A 21,896-nucleotide genomic window follows, 5' to 3' on the forward strand; every position below is an offset into this window, starting at 1 on the left:
TCTGAAATAAGTCAACTATTACTGCTGTATATTAAAATCACATTTAAAATACAAGATTAAAAACACATTAAAAACAATTCAAATTCCAATAAAAGCAATGCAAGGTAGGATGAAGCAGCATGAGTAATTTAGTTACCACCCGAGGAAAGCCTGGGTGAACAAGTGCGTTTTCAGGAGGCATTTGAAGGTTGATTCATTTTCTGCCTACTGAATTGCACGGGGGAGGGTTTTCAGACTTCTCTAAACAAGCGATTTATAGCACGTCCATGACTGGGCACTCATGGAAGTTTGTGATTTGATTACATGACATCGTCAACAGCTAGGACGGCTTTCGCGGTTTCCCCCAGTGATCCTGTTTTCAAAAACACAGAGATTAGGTGACACTATTTCATTTAAAATAATAGGCTGCAATAGCATTCCCTTTTCAATTCAAAATCATGTGGTCTCTGTTGGTCGCTGTGTAATGGAGCCCATTGTGAATGCGAAAAGACCTGAGACCTGGTAACAGGGTGGATTTGATTTAAATCACAATTTAAATCACTACTCAGAAAGACTCAATTTAATCATGTGACTCCCCCCCACCAAAGTGCACTCTTCCTCGCTATATTTTACCCAACTCAGAGTTACCAAAGACTCGTTCTTGCTGGTATAATCTTAATATTTACAACCAGATGAATGTTTCATTTTTAGAATAGCAACTTTTCAGATTAGTTTTACAGTTATATCAAAAAATACTGATTTGGTTATACTATTAGAAACACATCATAGATAGATAATTATGAAATTATTGCAAGGTGAACTATCTCCAGTTTAATAGGTTAATCATTCATATTTGGACAACTTTTCTGCTGTACTTTATTGGAAGGAGAAAAATAATCTTACCGAAATCTCTGGAAGAGCATGACATTGTGAATGGATTAATGGAATTAATTTACCAAAAAAATTAAACAGCCTCATGCTACATAATTAAAAACTAATCCTTATTTCATGATGAATAACCTTTGGACTATAATGTATCTTAAATAGAAAGATTTTCTATTAAATAGATTTTTCCTCAAAAAGCATTTTATAAAAAAAATCCAATTTAAATAAAAAAATCTGATTTAAATTTTTTAAAAATCATTTTTTTATTTTTTAAAAAAATAATTGATTTTTATCCAACCTACCTGGTAAGGATGCAGGGTTGCCCTTCCAACAAGTGGGCGCTGCTACTGGGAAGGCCATTGAGGTATTGTGTGGAGACATTCTGTTAATTTTGGAATGACCAGCATGGCCTCCTCTGACGATCTTAAATGTTGGCTGGGTATATAGAAGGGAAGACAGTCTGCTAGATATCCTGGTCCCAAGTTGTTTAGGGCTTTGTATGACAATAACATAACCTTGTTTGTGGCTCGGTAGCTAATAGGCAGCCAGTGCAGATCTTTTAACACAGATGTTATGTGAGCATACCTTTTGAACCATGCACAAGGGCAGTCCCATGCACAGTGCATTGCAGTAGTTTACTCGTGAGGTTATCAGTGCGGCTAGGCTATCTCTATCCAGGAATGGCTGTAGTTGGCTAATCAACTGGAGTTGATAATGGATGCTCCAGGGCAATGAGGTCACTTGGGCCTCCAATAACAAGGATGGATCCACGAGCACCAGTCCAGAGCTTGGACTGAGAGGAAAGGTCTGGGAAATGCACCATAGCCTGGTCCTATTAAGTCTTAGAAGGCGGCCATAGATACTCAAAGGGACTGTCATATCCCTGAGAGTGTGAAAGATAGGGGTGGACAGGTTACCTAATCTTCTGGTGCTGCATTCACAATCCTACTGTCCAGCCAACACACTGGAGACTCTTTGGCTGAGCCTCTTGCAGTCCTCCTCCACACCTTCTGTTCACACCTCACAGGGGCCACCAAGTCTCTTCACCTCTCTGTATGTGCATGCTGTGCACTGTGGAGGATCAGGTTCGGTGCAGGGCTCCGGCCTGCAACTGATGAGTGAAATACTTTCTAGCCATTGACCTCCACCCAGTTCCCCAAGTTGCTCCATTTTAGTGGTTCCCTCCCCAGCACATGACATTTCATCTTTTCCACCTTTTTTTTTATGTGCAGTGTTTCTTTTTCTTTTTTTTACCTTCAGGCCAAATTCCCTAAATCTCTACCCCAGCAAAATACACTGACAACTAGGTCCAGCTCTTGAGCGCAGTCTGCCGCGTACACCAAAGTGTCACCTGTTGTACCACTGGCTGCTTGGACAGAATTTCTGTTTTTTAATGCCTGCAGCCTCCTGGCGTCTTCACCAGCCACATATAGTTAGAAGTAATAGCTTAATTTCCCAGCCTTAGTTATTCACTTTCGCCTATTCCTTCTATCACACAACCCACACCAACCAACAGATTTTCTCCCTTACTGACTGATCATCAAGCCTTTAACTGGCTCAAACTGCCAACTGTCATCTCCTAACTGCTGCCTTCCACCTAGCTAGAAACCCCCAGCCAATCAGTGTCTGATGTTTCCCAGACCAATCAAAATTGAACTTACCTGATACAGGCCCCATCTAAAAACATTAAAAGTGATTGTTTCTCTCTCTCCCACCCTCTTTCAGAATAGGTCACCAAGCAGTATTGCTGTGTAGGCCTTTGACAGTAACAAAGCCAGGCCTCAGGCCTCTGCAGATACATTATAGCCTTTCAATGGCCACACAAAGTAAATATTACAGAACAACAGTTATACATGGCATGTCTTCACAAGCAGTCTGTCTGAAAGCACTCGGAGATCCTTGATCCCAAGAAGCTTAAAGATTAAATGTTGACAGTGGGGAAGATAACACAGAGAAGGGAGAGAGGATCAGGGTAGTGATTAATGAGTTATACATACTTAGGTATAATTCCAAATCCACAGTCGGGATACTTTTATTAGGATAACCAAAATATCAGAAGGTAGTGACATTTTTGGAATTCTGGAGAATGGTTTTTGAGTTCTCCAGAACTCTTCATCAGACTGGATGTTAAGCAAGTGGAGGGGGTTAGGGAGAGAGAGTCGGCTTGATGTTTAAGTCACAAAGTCTTAAGGGTAGGAAGAGATAGTGGAACCTAATCCAATTAAATCTCCTAGGTGCTATGCAGGTCTCAGGTTACACCTCTGACTGCTGGGACAAAGAAGTGAATAACAGCAGATCCTCCATTTTTCAAAATATAAAATCCAATAGTTATCCATATCTGTCTCCAGCCTTAAGCAAAACACAAAAGTTTTTTGTTAGGTAGAGAACAGAAATAAAGAGAAACATGGCCATTTTTATATTTGCAAAGTGGTAGATAATTGCTTTGTGTGTATCTTGGGGAATGCTTACATTATGTATGGGAGTGGGTTGTTAGGAGTGGTAGGATAAGCCAGATCCTCTTAAAGAGCTGCAGCTAGTTTGAAAACAGGAAGCAAGGGTAGAAATAAATGGACAGCTTTTTACAATGGAGGGAAGTAAGCAGTGGTGTCCCCAAAGGATCTCTACTGGGAATTCTGAACAGCACATAAACACAAAGGCAGATACATTGCTCCACAAAGGGATTTGGGTTTGGGGTGGATAAATGAAGAATTTTATTGAACACGTACTATTGATTTTTTAAAATTGTATTGCTTTGTATGTTGTATCTTGAATGTAGCATTGAGAGGGTTCCTCCCTTAAGGGTGGCCTAAAATAATTTTTAAAAACCCACAAGTTATTTGAGGCAATATATCTCCAAGTGCTAGATGCAACTTGAGACAAACTACCATATACTCTTAGTGAGTGGGAATACCAGAGGCATCTGGTTGTCTACTGCTGGAGACAAAATACTGAGGACCACACGATATCCCCTTGGTCTTATCCAGTAATTTTTAAGTTTACAGGTGTGTGGTGATATTGCCTCCCAATATTGCTGCTTTGTTTACAGAAAAGAAAAACACGCACACCTGAAGCGGTCTCCTGAAAGCAAAGAGGAAAGTTTGTACTGATCCGCCATCCCAGGCCACAACATACATTACTTTAAGGGCGCAATCCTATGCATGTTTAGACAGGAAAAAACTCCCAGCTGAGAGTTGTAGGATTTCTTTCTGCCTAAACATGCATAGGATTGCTCCTTAAATCCGTAACTAGCATCTATGCCTAATTTTCATTTTTACTCTAGAGTAGACACGGGGGCCTAATCTGGGCTTTAACGTCGGCGGTAAGGGGGCTTTTGAGATCTAGATGGGTCCCCTGGGCCTACTCTAGAGTAAAAATGGAGGGGACCCGTAGCTGATAGATACAGAATCAAAGTCATGCCTGTTTGGCCCCCAGACATTGGGAAGGAAAGGGGTGGGGGCACGGAAGGCTAGGTGCTCCTCGCTTTGCAGCGGCTCCAATCCCGCCTTGCGGCGGCGAACGGGAATCACGAGCCCCACTCGACGAGCCCGCCACGCTGGTGACAGTCCCGAACACCGCTTGTGAGAGCGCCGGGCGCCGCTCGCCCGCCCGCCATTGGCCAGCTGCGCGTGAGCGCGTCACGGCCGGGGGCGTGGCTTCCATCAGCTGTTTGGGTAATGCCAGGAAGCAAGTGTATTTTGGAAACAATGCCGTGTGGGGCTAGCGGCGGCGGCGGCGCCTGAGGTTGCAGCCCGGGGACTTTCCGGCTCCCGCTCTTTCCGCTGGCCGCTGGCGCTGGCGCGCTGCAGCAGCTCAGAGGAGATGAAGGGCCGGCTTTGGAGGGGTCGCTGATCCCCGCCTTACAACGCGCGGTCTCCAGCGGACAGACGGTGGCCGCAAAGCCCCGACAGCAGCCTGAGTCGCAGTTTGGGGCGGCAGGTCGGTAGTGTCCGGGGCTTGGCGAAGCTCGGTCTTTTTTATATAGTTTTGATCTGTGCCAGGCGTTGCCCACGGGGGGAGCGAGCCAGCTCTTGATAACATCGCGCTCACGAGACGCCTCTCGTCAAATCTTCATCTGAACTTTTAACAGGACTTTGTATTTCTTTACGATCTGTTTGTTGATCGCCTCGAGACTTCAGGATAAGGCGGACTGTGCGTTTAAATAAGTGAGCGAATTAATCCCTTGCATGTCTTCCTTAGAGGCATCCCGCAGCAGGCGCTTTCTCCGCTTGACGCTTACAGCCCTGGGATCTCCAGGCACTGAGAGTTCTTAAAGTATTGGAGCAAAGGACATACTTTCTTCCCATCCGCACCCCCAAATCTGTGTCACGTTTGCTGCCCTAGGAGGATCCTTCTGTTTTTGATCTTAGGTTTAGACTTGCATTATCTGGCATTAAGAAAAATATTTGTTGGCAAATATTTCTCCCCAAAGCCTTTTCTTTACCTACACCAGAAATGTGGGATCTCACAGGTTCATACAGCCTTACACACTTTTCACCTAACTTTCCAAGAGATAATGTCTTTATTAGAGACTTATTGAACTGAAAGAAAAGTTGTTTAAACAATTAGGATCGCTAGCTGAGTTCCAGATGAAGGTTGCCACATTTCTTCTTCTTCTTGGCAGGGCTTTTGGGCTTCTAACAACTGTTTGACAGACATAACATAGAGGAGGAAAACATCACCTGTTGAGTTTCTGTCCATCATGTAGACATTAGGGTTGCCACTTTTTTTCTGGGCAGGACTCCTATTTCAGACAGACTTTGCAAACTAGTGGTACCACAGCAACTTGGCAATTGTCTAAATGGTTTGTTAATGGTTTCCTTTATTGTGGCTTCTTGGCATGCTGCAAATAATATAATTTGCTACCTCATTCATTATGCAGAGAAATGCATACTTTAGCCCCTTGAAATACTTAAATAGTCAACAGTCCTTGTACTTTTTCACCAACGCAATGGATTATTAGACAGTTGCCAAAAGGAGTGATTTTAACCTGATGATTTGAGTTCTTTTGGAAACTTGCTGATTTATGTAGTATTACTGATCAGCAAGGAGTCATTTGCTTTTGGTGGTTTGGCCACTAATTGCTGTGAGAGAAGAACTTAATTGAAGGATCAAATAACTTTATATATCATACATGCTATGTGAGGTACTGCATTTGTCAAACCATCTCGATAACTTTGGAAAGCCTGTCCCTTTTCTGTGGTTTTAAGGGTTTGTTTTGGCCTCATTCTGAACCATAATAATGCATTAAACTTTTAAAGGCACCTCTGACTCGGTGGCACTTGAGTGCTGGACAGATGATGGAAAAGGGACGTGTTAAAGGAATCATGAAGTCCCGAGCGTAGTCCAGCTTGCTGCTTTGTTTTGGTTAACTGGCATGCACGTGTCTCATACCCCTCCCTCTGTTCTTCCTCATTGCTCAGTTCCTGAGAATAGGCAAGTGGTTGTAATGTACATTGAGTTTTTGTGTGAGAATGCTGGTGGAAGATGGAAGAATGAATACATTGTGTGGCTCCTGACAGGTGTTTCCAAGTTGGAAGAACTGCAGAACTCTTTTTCACCTTTTTGTGACTTTTTTGGAGTGGGGGTTGCTTGCTGAACTGGCTTCCTCCTTTCAAAAGGATATGATTGTTATTTATTGTGCCTCTGAAGCTCTTTCAGGAAGCTTAGAGTTGCATACATGGAAATTTCAAGCAGTCTCCCATCCAGGTGCTAACCAGGCTGGAAAATGCTAAACATTATCAATGGTATAATAGCAACATGCTTTCCTGTATGATTTCTAGCGTAGACCATACTTTTGCTATAAAAGTTTTCACTGTAAGAATTTCCCTCTCTTGTTCCTCTTGAAAAACTGTAAACATTTTTAGAAATTCTCCCTTTTCCTACTTCCAAAGATTTGAGACTGGCACATTACCCTCCCAACCCTGGGAGGTAGGTAGTCTGAAAGAAGGTAAGAAGTTCCCTAAGCTTCATAACTGAGCAGGAATTTGAACCTGCCTTTTCCAACACTCATCAAATGCTCCAGCAACTGCACAAAACTATGGACTCTTATTGTGGAATGAGTCCCATTGAACATAGTGGGGCTTACTTCTGAGTAACCATGTATAGGATTGCACAGTAAGTGAACTTTTGGGCTTTGAGATCTGCTGTGCATAGCAACTTGTTAAATATGTTTCTGGAGACCTCTATGAATTTGTTGTATATAGCCTTTGAATGACATATATGCTGCACATCAAAGGCCTGATAGTGACTGAAGTGGCAGTTGGTGCCTTCTGAAGACACTTGTCGAAAATTTTGGGCCACCCTACTGGATTACCATCTTTCATTCACAAAGCAGGTAGGCAACCTGGTACCCTCCCAGGATCCGTCACCATTGGAAATGCTGCCTGGAACTTAGGAAGTTGTAGAGTTCGGATATGCATCAAGCTGCTTTCCCCTGAATTAAGATGTAGGTCTGGTCCTAAATGATGAGGAGTGCTAGATCAGGCCAGCAATATCCTTCCTCCTCCTCTGGTACTTCAAGACATTTCTAGTTCTGTCATCTTTTTGCTTACCTTTCCAGCCGTGGAAGCTGGTGGCTCCGATGTCAGTGGGGTGGTGAACCCATTCCGGGTTTCAGTCAGAACTCTAAAGCACCTTGGATAGCTCCTTTAGAGTTCTGAATATTTCTGACTGAAATCCGGAGCTGATTCACTGCCCCAACAACAACAGAGCCATCAGTTTCCATGGGCTACCACCACCATTCCTTCCACTTGCAACTTATTTATTTATTTAAAACATTTATAACCCACCCTTTATCAATAAGATCTCAGGGCGGTGTACAGATAAAAGCATACAGTATAAAACAGTAAATATACACAGCTAAGAGCAAATTAAACCATAAACCAAGCTAAAACAATATATAATTTAAAAGCAGTAAAACTATTAAAACAGTTAAACTGTCTGTACATGTAGTGGAGTGAAGTGATAGAATCCTAAAGAAACAGAGTGGACTCGACTGCTTCAGATAGCAAGGATGCATGCCACATTCTTTTAATGCTCCACCACCACACACAACCAGAACACTAACAGCTGGAACGGGGCAGACCTCCCCTGTCCTCTCTCTCTTCTTCCACTCCCACCATGTAAGTGGACACTAGTCGCTAGTACACTTCAGGGTTGGGCTGTGAGCTGCAGTCTGAGGTGAGCCACAAATGAGGAACCAGGGGCCATGGAACAATCCAATACTAAAAAGCAACTCAGAACTGAAGGACAAACCAGGAGGCAAGGAGCCAATTTTAACCAAATGCCTGAATGTGTGAGGGTTTAAAGGAGGTAGAGTCAGGGCTTTTTGAACATGAGTAGAACTCTCTGCGTGATCACGGAACCTGCCTTATGGGATTCCTGATTGCATGGAGAGTTCTACTCATGTTCAAGTGAATTTGAGTAGAGCTCCCTTTCAGACCTTGCCGATTCAACGCGGCAACATGGCCAGGTCTGAACTGAGTGGGGTAGGCCAGCACTCCCAATGACATAGGGGGAGGGGCCAGTGTGGACTCCCCCTGTGGTCTTCAGCTGGTCCAGATCCAAGATCCACCTCAGATTCCTAACCTACAGCAGGGAGTACCACTTTCACAATTGCCCAACATGGCGGCCTCAGCTTTGCCACAACCCACGAGTAGAAGACTGCTATCCCTTTTAAACTGTCACACATTCAGGATCTTGTTGCTCAAGTAAGAGTGAACTGGCACATGAATCCCTCCTATACTCTTTCCTGTCAGTGGGCACCCTGGTTGGGCCATGTAAGTCCAGAGCCTGAAGCTGCCTCCTGACGTTCAGTGACTCACCACATGCGAGAGCTGCACAAAGATCCAGCAGCTCCTCACCCATAGCAGGGTGGTGGTAGTCGTCGTTTACATAGCAGGACGTTAAACGATGTGCTTCCACCCAAAGTGGAAGAGTCCATCCTGTACTCTCGTTTTGTTGTATGTATAGACTGGGACTGAGAATGGCAGCCATGCTGAGCCTTCGGTTCTTAGGGCACAGACGTTGTGCCCCTTCATCACTTATGCATTTAGGCATTGCCTGTAAAGCCATGGCCCTGAATTCTATGTGTGCAGCAGAAGTGAAGATAGTCTGTCTTTTAAGATGCCCGCTCCTCCCTTCCATCCCCCACCCATTGCCTCTCAAGCATCTCCCTCCCATCCCTTTGTTTGAGACCTGCCCATTTCCATTGTCCTTGACTGACTTTTCACTTGTAGGTTGAGTGAAGCCCATGTGACCCAATGCTGCTCCCAAGAACAGAAGGAGGGGCTGAGCTCTTAAATAGGAGTGTATAGATGTGTATGTCCTTCCAATGTGACTGTGGCAAAGGATAGGCAGCTCCTCCAAGCCTGGGCCAACAAGATATTACTGTTAATGTTTCAGGCAATGGGAGATATGTTTCCTCCTACTCCGTGACATTCATTATCTGCAATCTTTGCCTCATCCCCTCCTCTAGTACTATGCTGTATGGAACTGTGAGCCTTACAGCCCAGAACTGTCCATGCCGACAGTTCAGTCCCACTAACTTGTGACTTCTAGGTGTGTGTGTTTAGGATTAAAGTCATTGCAGCCTTATCCTATGCGTCTTTACTCTGGGTCTGAAGTAAACCACACTGAATTCAACAGGACTCTTCTCCCAAGTAAAGTATGCATTGGTTTGCATCCTTAAAGGTAGGTATGGGGAACCTTTAGCCCTCTAGATCTTCTTTGACTCCACCTCCCATCAGCCCCAGCCAAGATGGTTAGTGGCAATGGGAGTTGTGGCTTTTCAGATGTTGTTCCTCACTCTTGTTGAAAGGCATAGCTCTGGAATTTCTGTTTTTCTTTCACCACTCACCTTAGACCAGGAATTCTTAAGCAGTTTCCAGTGCCTATATTTCATGTTTGGGCTCTAGGCTTACCTTCAATTGCTTGCAATGAAACCAAGAACAGTGTTAAGCCTGCTACTAGTCTGGATGTTAAATTCCTTTTATGGTTGGATTAACCATAAATAGATAACTTTTAAATATGGGAAGTAGGGCCATATAGTGGACTACAGCTGAAATGAAGACCAAATCAATTGATTTAGTGAAGATGCATCACAGAAGTTGTGATATGTTGCTTCAAACCTCAGATAAAGTTACTCTGTAGTACAGGTATCCAAAATCAGATTAGATTTACAGCCAAAGCCTATGCAAGTTTAATCAGAAGTAAGTCCTGATTTCACTGAGACTTAATCTGAAGTAAATGTGCAGTCTGTCAAGGCTTCTGGTAAATTACTGAAGGTTATATTGCACAAACCACAGCAAAACAAATGACCCTAAGATTGAATTTCACTTCCTTGTTTGGGGTCTGGGGACATGCATGTGTGTGCCCGTGTGTGTACGCAGATTAAACTAGCTAGCCAGAGAATGGTGAGATACTAATTGCTGGCCTTATGGAGCTTTAAAAATACACACACACACACACACACAAACACTGCATTGCCTGTTCTTGTAATCTATATCCCACGGTCATGCAAGTGCTCAGCAATAGTTTTGCATGTTCCAGTGTTTTGTGGACCTATTAAAAGGAACAGAAGAGTTTTCTGTCTCAGCTTTATATTGAAATTCTCTAATACAGGAAGAGTATTCGTGTAAGGCACAGTGTTCAGATATGACTAAGGGGAGTGGAAGGGTGGGGAGGGCATGGAGAGAGATGGAAGACCGTCTCAAAAGTTACCCCTTACAGCCTGTGTTCCTCCTTCCCTTCCTTACCTGTGTGATAGCTCCTTTAGAGTTCTGAGTTGTTCAGACTGAAACCCAGAGTGGATTCACCACCTTACTGGCATCTTGGACAGCTCCTTTAGAGTTCTGACTGAAATTCAGAGCAGATTCACTGCCCCAGTGACATCAGAGCCACCAACCTCCATTGACATTCTCTGTTGTTGGAGTGGGGGTTGCTGTTAGAAGTTCGTTTCTAGAGTCCTGAGGCCGCATACCTGGGCCAGATCTACACTACTGCTTTAAAGCGCTTTATCACAGTTTTGACAACTGTATATGGAGGGTGTCCTGAGCCCCAACAGTTGTCAAAACTGTTATAAAGCGCTTTAAAGCAGTAGTGTAGATCTGGCCCAGGTTGGGTTCTAGGAGATGTGTTCACTCAGGAGAGAAATCTTATGCAAAGTGCCCCCTTCTTTCTCTTTCCCTTTGCCAGAGTTCCCCCTTGCAAACCCTAAATGGCCATACACCCTATCATCTCACTTGTGGTCTCCTCATATTGGGATTCATATGCTGGTGTTGGTGTGCTATGACTGGGGGTTGAATTACACAAGCCTTCCTCAACCTACTGCTCTCCAGGTGTTTTGGACTTCAACTCCTATCAGCCCTAGTTAGCATGGCCAACGATCAGGGATGCTTGGAGTTGTAGTCCAAATCATCTGGAGGTCACTAGGTTGGGGAAGGCTGAGTTACACCATATACTATTGTTATTATTTTTATTTATTTATATAGCACCATCAATGTACATGGTACTGTACAGAGTATGCTCCATTGTGGCAATATGGACAAAGCAGTTGTCAACATGGTTTTTTTTTTAAATTCCCTGCTTCCCATTGAAGTCAATGGGAGGGAAATTTTCTGCCCTAGATGTGGATTGCATTGTTTATGGGGGCATGGCCATGGATTTATAGGAGACAAGATAGGAGACAGTGCATAGTTAAACTATGGAATTTGCTACCACAAGATATAGCTTTAAAAAGGAATTAGATAAATTCCTGCAGGAGGCTATCAATGGCTACTGGTCCTGATGGCTCCAGGCTACCTCCATTATCAGAGGCAGTATGCCTATGTACACCAGTTGTTGAGGAACATGAGTGGGAGGTGTTGCACTCATGTTCTGCTTGTGGGTTTCCCATGGGCAGCTGGTTGGTCACTGTGGGAACAGAATGCTGGACTAAATGGACCTTTAGTCTGATCCAGTATGGTTCTTCTTATGTTCGTTCTCCTCTGTGATGCCCATGAGTCATACCATACCAGTGGTTCCGCTGGTATATCTTCGCCGGCATATCTTGCATTCTACCAGTGCAGCAGGGCTTCTACCGAATTCTATAGCTCCTCAGCCAGTGAATCTTCAGTATAGGGCTGCACTGTTAAGTGTGCTTAGTATTGCACAATTTCTTTTACCTAAATAAAACTTGTGTACTTTGAGCTGGCGATGCCCATTTTTTCACACATTATACCACATTTCAGGATGACATATTTGTTTATGAGTTGTTGTTTTCCCCTTCTCTCCAATTTTTTTTTTAAAAAATCATCTCCATGCATTGCTGGGTAAGGTTGTCCAGTTATTTGGAGCACGATGCCATCAATATAAAGAAGACATCCTGTTCTATATTTCCTCTCCATCTGTATCAGGTGTGGTGGTGACCTCATTAAGAAAGAGAATGAATAAACAGAAGCTTGATCCAGACAAGATGAAGCTGCTGATGGTAGGCGATTCTGTTGATGGGGTTCTCTCTCCTTTAAGGAGGAGGTTCACAATTAGGGAGAACTCCTGGACCCAGTACTGCTTTTGGTTGTTCAGGGGGCACCTGTGATCAACCGTATGTTTATCAGTTTTGATCAATACACCAGCAGTACTATTTCTTGGAGGCTCAGGTTCTGCCCACTACCACACATATTAAGGTAACCTCTCAGTTTGGACACTTCAAAGCACTTTATATGGGGCTGCCCTTGAAAATAGTCTAGAAAGTTCAGCTGGTCCCAAATGTGACAATATGATTATTTTGTGAGTTACTAGCAGTTGAGAGCACGCAACACTGACATTTTGTGAGTTCCATTGTTGTTGTTGTTGTTGTTGTTATTATTATTATTATTATTATTATTATTATTATTTATATAGCACCATCAATGTACATGGTGCTGTACAGATTACACAGTAAATAGCAAGACCCTGCCGCATAGGCTTACAATCTAATAAAGTTGTAGTAAACAATAAGGAGGGAAAGAGAATGCAAACAGGCACAGGGAAGTGTAAACAGGCACCGGGTAGGGTGAAGCTGACAGTATAGGGTCAGAACAAACTCAATATTTAAAAGCTATAGGGAAAAGAAAAGTTTTTAGCTGAGTTTTAAAAGCTGTGATTGAGTTTGTAGTTCTCAAGTGTTCTGGAAGAGCATTCCAGGCGTAAGGGGCAGCAGAAGAAAATGGACGAAGCCGAGCAAGGGAAGTAGAGACCCTTGGGCAGGCAAGAAGCATGGCATCAGAGGTGCGGAGAGCACGAGCGGGGGAATAGTGTGAGATGAGAGAGGAGAGATAGGCAGGAGCTAGACAGTGAAAAGCTTTGAAGGTCAACAGGAGAAGTTTATATTGGATTCTGGAGTGAATTGGGAGCCAATGAAGAGATTTCAGAAGTGGAGTGACATGGTCAGAGCGGCGGGCCAAGAAGATGATCTTGGCGGCAGAGTGGTGGACAGAGACCAGCGGACTGATGTGAGACGAAGGAAGGCCAGAGAGAAGAAGGTTGCAGTAGTCCAATCGAGAGCTAACCAGTGCGTGAACAAGAGTCTTGGCAGAAGAGACAGACAAAAATGGTCGAATCCTGGCAATATTATACAGGAAGAAACGACAGGATTTAGCTACTGCCTCAATATGAGGAATAAAGGAGAGCGAGGAATCAAATATAAAGCCAAGACTACGAGCTTCCTTGACCGGAGTAAGCGTGACATCGTTGACAGTAACAGAGAATGAGAGGTGAGGAGAAGGTTTAGGAGGAAAAACAAGCAGTTCAGTTTTTGCCATATTAAGTTTCAAACGACGATGAAGCAGCCAGGCTGAGATATCTGAAAGACATGCCGAGATACGATCGTGAACATCAGGAGAAAGTTCCGGAGATGAGAGATATAATTGTGTATCATCGGCATACAGGTGATATTGGAGGCCATGAGATTGAATAAGCTTACCCAAGGGCAGCATGTATAAAGAAAACAACAACGGGCCAAGCACCGAGCCTTGCGGAACCCCTACTGAAAGGGGAAAAGAGGAGGACGAGCTGCCGTTAGCCGACACGCTGAAAGAACGACCCTCTAGATAGGAGGTGAACCAGTTATAGACAGAGCCACAGAGTCCAAGGTCATGGAGGGAATCTAAGAGAAGATCGTGATCAATCGTGTCAAAGGCTGCAGTTAGATCAAGGAGAATAAGAACGGAATAATGGCCTTTAGACTTGGCAGTAAGAAGATCATTGGTGATCTTGGTAAGGGCTGTTTCAGTGGAATGCAAAGGACGGAATCCAGATTGAAAGGGATCCAGAGCAGAGTTACTAGAGAGAAAGTCAAGACAACGAGAGTAGACCACACATTCCAGGATCTTTGAGACAAGAGGCAACAGAGAGACAGGTCGGTAGTTAGACAGAGATAGTCGATCAAGAGTGGGGTTTTTGAGAATGGGAGAGACTGTAGCATGTTTAAAAGCAGAAGGAAGTGAACCAGAGGACAGAGAGGAATTAATGATGTGGAGCAAGGACGGGAGGATAGCGGGGATAAGATTAATAAAGACGCGAGAGGGAATCGGATCACGGGAACAAGTGGAAGGCTTCGACGAGCGCAGTATTTTAGACAGTTCATCAGCTGAGACTGAAGGGAACGCCGAGAGATTTGCAGGAGGAACTGACAGGTGAGGAACAGGAGTTGGAAGCGGAGCAGAGCTGGCCAGACCGGAGCAAATAGTTTGGATTTTAGCATTGAAGAAAGAGGCAAAGTCATTGGCAGACAGAGAGGCGGGGAGAGATGGTGGATTAGGCTTCAGAAGAGAATTGAAGGACGCGAAGAGCCGCTGAGGGTGCCTAGCATTTGACTGGATCAACGTTGAGTAGTGCTGCTGTTTGGCCAGTGAAATGGCAGAAGAGAAAGAGGAGAGAACAAATTTGTAATGGACAAAGTCCGCCCAGTCCCTGGTCTTACACCACAGGCGTTCGGCTGCCCGGGAACAAGAGCGAAGGTAGTGGAGGAAAGAGGTGAGCCACGGTTGGGGTTGAGAGGGGCGAACTATCCGAGTTGTAGATGGAGCAAGATTGTCAAGAGTTGAAGATAAGGAGGAGTTAAAGGAGGAGATGGCTGAGTCCAAGGAGACGGCTGTGAAGACAGAAGGAAGGGAGGAGGCTAGAGACTGAGAAAAAGCCTCATAGTTGATAGAATGCAGGTCACGACAAGGGCGTGAAGCGGGACGTGAAGGAGGGGGATTGTGAGTAATATTGAAAGAGACTAGATGATGATCTGACAGAGGAAAGTCAGCAATAGAAAAGTCCAGGACAGAGCAGTTCCGAGTGAGGACAAGATCTAGACAGTGTCCAAGGGAATGTGTGGGTGCTTCAGACCAGAGCTTAAGATCGTAAGAGGAAGATAAGGAGCGAAATCGTAGAGCTGCAGTATCGTGAGGGTCATCCACATGGATATTGAAGTCGCCCAAGATCAGAGTAGGAGAGTTGTCAGAGAGGAGAAAGGACAGCCACGAGTCGAGATCAGAGAGAAATTTAGAGGATGAGCCAGGGGGGCGGTACAGAACAGCAGCCCGCAGTCGCAGTCGCAAATTGGTTCTCAATTTGTTTCTGGGTTAAATTCAAGATGCTGTTTTTGACCTCCAAAGACTGGGATACTTTAGGGAGGTTCTTCTTCCATACAACTCCCCTGTGAATTGAGATCATAGAGGGAGATGCTTCTCTAGGTTTCAGCACCATCTGAAGTGAAATGATCTGTGACCAGAACTCGGCATTTCTCCTGTGGTGGCACCTGGTTTTATCGAACTCTTGCCAGATGTGTTTTGCTGAGACCTTTCAGCATCTAGCCAAACCACATTGGTTTCAATTGTGTTTCTTTATTAACTTTAATCTTGGTGCTGCTTTTTTATATCCTTAACTGCTGATTTAAAAAAAGAAATGTTTAAGTCCTAATGTTTTTATATATTTTCTGATGGCTTTTGTATTTCTCTTGTGACTTGCTTTGATCATCTGTTAGGTGGTAAAGCAGGCTATAAACTTAAATATGAATAAATGTGGGTGCCATCACCAGAAAGCTCTGCTCTGAACCTCAACAGGTTCAACAAGAGAAAAAGAAGCGTGGAGGCGCCTGAAGTTCACAGGAAATGGAGATGGTTTATGGCAAGCAGCAATCCCTTAGGTATGCAGGGGCCTCCAAATCATTAAATGTTTTTTTAAAAGTATTAAGCAACACCTTGAATTGGACCTGGAAGCAAATAGTCCAGGTATTGCCATGATGGGAATAATGTGCTCTCTGTAATCTACTTGAACTAGGAGATGTAAGTTCTGTACCAGCTGTAGCTTCCAGACTATCTTCGGTAGTAGACCAATGTAATTTGCTGTGCAGGTTTGCTAGACAGGAGGCTACCAGTGCACAGATGATGGTACCAAGGTCTGATAATAGAAATGACCAAGCTATTCTGGCCAACTGCATGGCTTTTCATTAAAATCTTACTGTTTTATGTTTTTTAAAGCTCCTCTGAACGTATGAATTCATTGCACCCCTGTTACAAAAGTACCACCTTGAGGATGATTCATTTCAAAAGGTGGTATATAAACATGTTTTAAATAAATGGGGCACACCTGTACAAGGGAAGCAAAATGGCAGATGGTGCAACCAAAACCCAAATACTAAAACAGCTAAATTTACTAAAAAGGTAAAACCAGTTCAGTATTGGATAACCAATACAGTTTAGATGTGTCACCAGCTAGAAATTGTGGGTAGGTGCTTCAGCTATTGGGCGGTATAAAAATGCAATAAATAAATAAATAAATAGATGTTGCCCCCTCCTTTTTGTCACTCTTGGTTGTTGTTGTTTTTTGGGGGGGGCTATGAATTAAATTAAGGTGGAGTTCTAAGTGAGCTCAGGAAACCAGAGAAACCTGTTTAGCTGGACTCTCAGGGAAGAGTTCTGATTCAGGGAAACAACTGATTTGACCCCACCCCACTCTCTTTTCTTTCAGCTGTTCACTTCTCTCCTCTTTCATCTTCTTTGTCCACAGGATCAGATGATTAGGCACAGGCAGCCTGCCTAAACATCCCCTCCCCCAGAACTACTCTATTTCTTCCCAATTGTCTTTTCCCCCTTTATGTATCCAGTGCCCCCCCCGAGTATGTTTTTATTTATTTATTTATTAAATTTATATACCACCCCATAGCCGAAGCTCTCTGGGCGGTTTACAAAAGTTAAAAACAATGAACATTAAAAAGTATACAAAATTTAAAACCATCAAAAACATATAAAAACAACAGTATAAAACAACAGTATCCATTTAATCAACAACAGTTCTGGGGTCCATTAAAACAAACTAACTAACTTGTCATATGTTGTTAAATGCTGTTAAATGCCTGGGAGAAGAGAAAAGTCTTGACCTGGTGCTGAAAAGATAACAATGTTGGCGCCAGGTGAGCCTCATCAGGGAGATCATTCCATAATTGGGGGGGGGACCACCACTGAAAAGGCCCTCTTCCTTGTTGCCATCCTCCGAGCTTCCCTCGGAGTAGGCTCATGGAGGAGGACCTTAGATGTTAAGCACAGTGTATGGGCAGGTTCATGTCGGGAGAGGCGTTACATCAGGTACTGTGGTCTCAAGCTGTGTATGTTCTAGATCAGAGGAAAGCTGAGGCTACTTATACCTTCTCTTATACTGACTGTGATTCTTTCTGTATTTATTTGCCATCGAATAGCACTGAATTCAGTCAGAATTCACTTCCAACCAAATATTTTGTTTTATATCAGAGAATCGGATAATGTTCATGGAGAATTTTTCAGGTAAACTTTTGTGGGAGAAAGATGTATACAATGATGTAGTTACGACTGTGTGTAGGCAAAGGAATCAAGCGATTAGGACAGAAGGGATTTCAAACTCACCATAAAAATGTTGAAATTTGCATACACCAAATGCAAATTCCTGTGGTCAGCAAACCCCATGTGAATTTGTTCAGGTTGGTTTGTGGAAGTTATTGACGTTGCGTTGTCATCCTCTAATGAAACTGAGGGCCAAATCAGACATTAGGGATGTGGGAGAAATCCACAATGGATTCAAATGAGTTTGGATTTCTATGAAGTCCATCTGCAGATTCTGCAGTGGACCAGGTTTTCACTGTAAGAGAAGAACAAAATTCTCATACATTCCTAAAAATAAGCATCTGATTCTGTCAATGAACAGACGATGGAATAAAAGATGCCTGGCAACCCGTGAAACACAGAATGGATTTAACGAAATCCATACATCTCTTTTAGATATTACTTGAAAGTCATAGCTAGCGGCTACATTGTTTTCATTTTTACTTTAAAGTAGTGGCAGAGCGTCTGATTTGGATTTGGCCCCTAGTTGTGTGGAGTTAGAACTAGTTGTGGCTAATGAAAGGAGAACATCAGGGCAGTGGAAGTACTGATGAGGAAAGAAGTGAGGAGACTAGTGGTAATTGTACTGGGATGGAAACGGACACATGAGGAAAAGGAAACAGTCATTCACAAGTTGCGGGTCAGCCTACAGAAACTGCTTGAGCTCCAGGCCCAGGTCTACCAAGAGATGCTGTTCATCTATATTTCACCAAAAAGGGACACCATTTGGATTTCTTGGCTCGGATAACAAAATGTCTTCAGCCAGTTCTGCTTTAACCTCAAGAGTCCCAGCAGAGTGTTACCTACTTCAACCTAGCTTTTTGCAAATCTTGGTGGGCATGACTAGGTTCCAGTGCTCACTACCCCAGCTTATATCAGACTTGACTGATACTTTCAATCACTTCTGTGACTGGAGCATTTTCAAAGTTTATAGCAGGTATGGGGAACCTGGGACTCTCCAGATGTTGATTCAAGCTTCTATCAAACCCAGTCAGCGTGGCCAATATGGAGGGCCATCTGGAGGGCCACCAATTCTCACCCCTCATTTATACAGAACATTGACTCCTAACTGTTGAGAATAGAAAGTCCTTGCGACTAAAGTATTAAATGTGGTTGTGGCAAGCTAATATGGTGTTTGGCTTATAAAATTCTATTTCTTTAAGTTTTTAAATTTTCTCTTGAGCTTTCTTCTTATGACTAACAAGATCTTAAAAGTTTGAACCTTTTTAATATTCCATTTTGTTTATTTATTTATTATTATTTATTTAAAATATTTATATCCCACCCTATATCATTAAGATCTCAGAGCGGCGTACAGATAAAAGCATACAGTATAAAACAATAAATATGCACAGTTAAAAACAAATTTTAACCGTGCATATTTATTGCACAGCTGCTTTCTTCAGAATTCCCTGTTAAAGAAGAGGAGAGCTTGGTCAATTGGCCTCTATCATTGACGTAGGTTTCCTTTAAAAACCTAATTCACAAGCTGCTCTGTGAGGAAGTTTTAAACAAAATCATGTTTCTTTCCGGTATATTCTTGGCTCTGTAATTCAGTGGTGTCTTTATTTCTACAATGTGTGTTTTTGTTTTTGTTTTGATTGCAGGTGAAATGGACCCCCCTGGCTACTTGGAGGAAGACTTCTCCAGTCTGGATGGGCTGGATGATGATGTGTTCCATTCTGAGGACTGTGGACTTGCCAGTCAGCCCAGTGAGATGACTTTTCCTGGCATTTTCACTCAAAGCAAGTCATACAACTGCCTGTTGGGCAGATTCCAGCTCTTCCCACTTACACACTGTTGTGGTCCGGGCACCAGGCCAGCAAAGCTGCAAGACAAGGCAACTCAAACACTCAGCCCATCCTCTTCCAGCCAGGATGTCATGTTACCTTGTGGGGTCACTGAAGAGCCCCAGAGACTCTTTTATGGTAAGGATGCTCAGATGTGACTTTTTTTATTTTTGCTTTTGCACTTGAGAATCTCTCCCTTTTTGTTAGTTCATATCTATGGCAGCCTTCCCCAACCTGGTACCATCCATGTGTGCTGGACTACAATGCCCAGCATCCCTTAGCCAGCTATGCTGACCACAGAATGCTGAGAATCGTAGTCCCAACATATCTGGAGAGTGCCAGGTTGGGGGTGGCTGATCTGTAGCATTCTTGAGCTACTGTAGCATCAGAAGGAAGATAGTTCTATTAATCTTGTATGGTACAGTGGACTGCACTAGGAGGATTTTGTAGTTTTATACAGTCAGTATTGCGCCATGAAGCATTGGATTTGCTAAATCAGAAAATGATGCAGAATTGTGAAAATCTCACTTTTTTGCTACTTTAAATGAACAAACTTCTATTCCTCATGGACTTTTGAAATGTACAGACAGGTCTGCTCAAGGCTCCCGCTAGTTCGGCATTAGTTTGTTTCTTCTACAGAAAGATACAAGGAGAATCTAATTTAAGTGAGTGTGGGCTTATTTTCACCCAAGTAAGACTTGTACAGTGAGGATCCATAGCTCAGTGGTAGAACACAAACTTTGCATGCAGAAGGTCCCAGGTTCAATACTCAGCATCTTCAGGTAAGGCTAGGGAAAACTCTTGCCTGAAATTCCGGAGAATAGTACTGGGATAGATGAACCAATGGTCTGACTCTGTATAAGGCAGCTGCTTACATTCTTAAGTGGCAAATTGCATAATGAATCCTAATCATATAACCGGGATAGTTCAAAAAACTCTTTGGTGGACAGCTCAATGAAAATGTCAACCCATTGTGCAGCCACTGTAAAGAAGGCAAGCTTCATATTAGGCATTACGGTATTAGAAAAGGAATTGAGAATAGAACAGCCAGTATCATACTGCCCTTCTACAAATTTATGGTGCCACCACACTTAGAATACTGTGTATAGTTCTGGTAACCACACCTAAAAAAGAGATTATGGAGCTGGAAAAAGTGCAGAAAGGGGCAACCAAAACAATCAAGGGGCATCTCTCCTATTAGGGAAGGTTACAACAGCTGGCATTGTTTAGCTTGGGGAAAAAGATGTGGAGACCTGATAGAGGTGCACAAAATCATGCTTGGTGTAGAGAATGTGCATCAGGAGACATTTTTCCTATAGAATCATAAAATAGCAGAGTTGGAAGGGACCTACAAGGCCATAGGGAAACCATACTTCTCCATAGGGAAACATAGGATAGCAGTTGTCCATAGGGAAACTATACAACCCAAAAGGAAAAGGAAACAAATGACGGTACTTGGGACAGAACTTCCCCATAGGAATACTATGCTTGCCCATAGGGAAAATATACCTGTTCATAAGGAAACATAGGACAGTACCTTCCCATAGGAAAACCATACTTGCCCATATGCAATGTTCAGCTATGTTGCTTCTGTTATATTTTTATTTCATATTTCTGTTTTATTTTTATTTTACTTTTTGCTCTTCTTGGTTTGGTTTGTACTGCTTCTATTGATTTTATTTCTGCTGTACATCACTCGTTTTTATGATTAAGGAGGATATAACTGTTTATAGGATCATAGAATCATAGAATAGCAGAGTTGGAAGGGGCCTACAAGGCCATCGAGTCCAACCCCCTGCTCAATGCAGGAATCCACCCTAAAGCATCCCTGACAGATGCTTGTCCAGCTGCCTCTTGAATGCCTCTAGTGTGGGAGAGCCCACAACCTCCCTAGGTAGCTGATTCCACCGTCGCACTGCTCTAACAGTCAGGAAGTTTTTCCTGATGTCCAGCCGGAATCTGGCTTCCTTTAACTTGAGCCCGTTATTCCGTGTCCTGCACTCTGGGAGGATCGAGAAGAGATCCTGGCCCTCCTCTGTGTGACAACCTTTTAAGTATTTGAAGAGTGCTATCATGTCTCCCCTCAATCTTCTCTTCTCCAGGCTAAACATGCCCAGTTCTTTCAGTCTCTCTTAATAGGGCTTTGTTTCCAGACCCCTGATCATCCTGGTTGCCCTCCTCTGAACACGCTCCAGCTTGTCTGCGTCCTTCTTGAATTGTGGAGCCCAGAACTGGACGCAATACTCTAGATGAGGCCTAACCAGGGCCAAATAGAGAGGAACCAGTACCTCACATGATTTGGAAGCTATACTTCTATTAATGCAGCCCAAAATAGCATTTGCCTTTCTTGCAGCCATATCGCACTGTTGGCTCATATTCAGCT

General features: G+C 43.4%; 1 protein-coding gene across 2 annotated transcripts in view; it reads left to right on the plus strand.

The window, feature by feature from the left end:
* The first annotated feature begins 4,661 nt into the window (after positions 1-4,661).
* BMF (Bcl2 modifying factor) overlaps positions 4,662-21,896 on the plus strand; it is a 38,827-nt gene continuing 21,592 nt past the window's right edge. The window contains exons 1-2 of one of the 2 annotated variants that reach the window (XM_063117742.1): positions 4,662-4,800; positions 19,331-19,651. In XM_063117742.1, the coding sequence (XP_062973812.1) occupies positions 19,336-19,651 (316 nt within the window). In that variant the 5' untranslated portion in view covers positions 4,662-4,800; positions 19,331-19,335. Of the gene's footprint in view, positions 4,801-12,251; positions 12,332-19,330; positions 19,652-21,896 lie in introns of those variants that run through there. The other variant, XM_063117741.1, reaches the window with a different exon arrangement.

This window comes from Elgaria multicarinata, chromosome 2, assembly GCF_023053635.1.
Source record: "Elgaria multicarinata webbii isolate HBS135686 ecotype San Diego chromosome 2, rElgMul1.1.pri, whole genome shotgun sequence".
Lineage (NCBI taxonomy): Eukaryota > Metazoa > Chordata > Lepidosauria > Squamata > Anguidae > Elgaria > Elgaria multicarinata.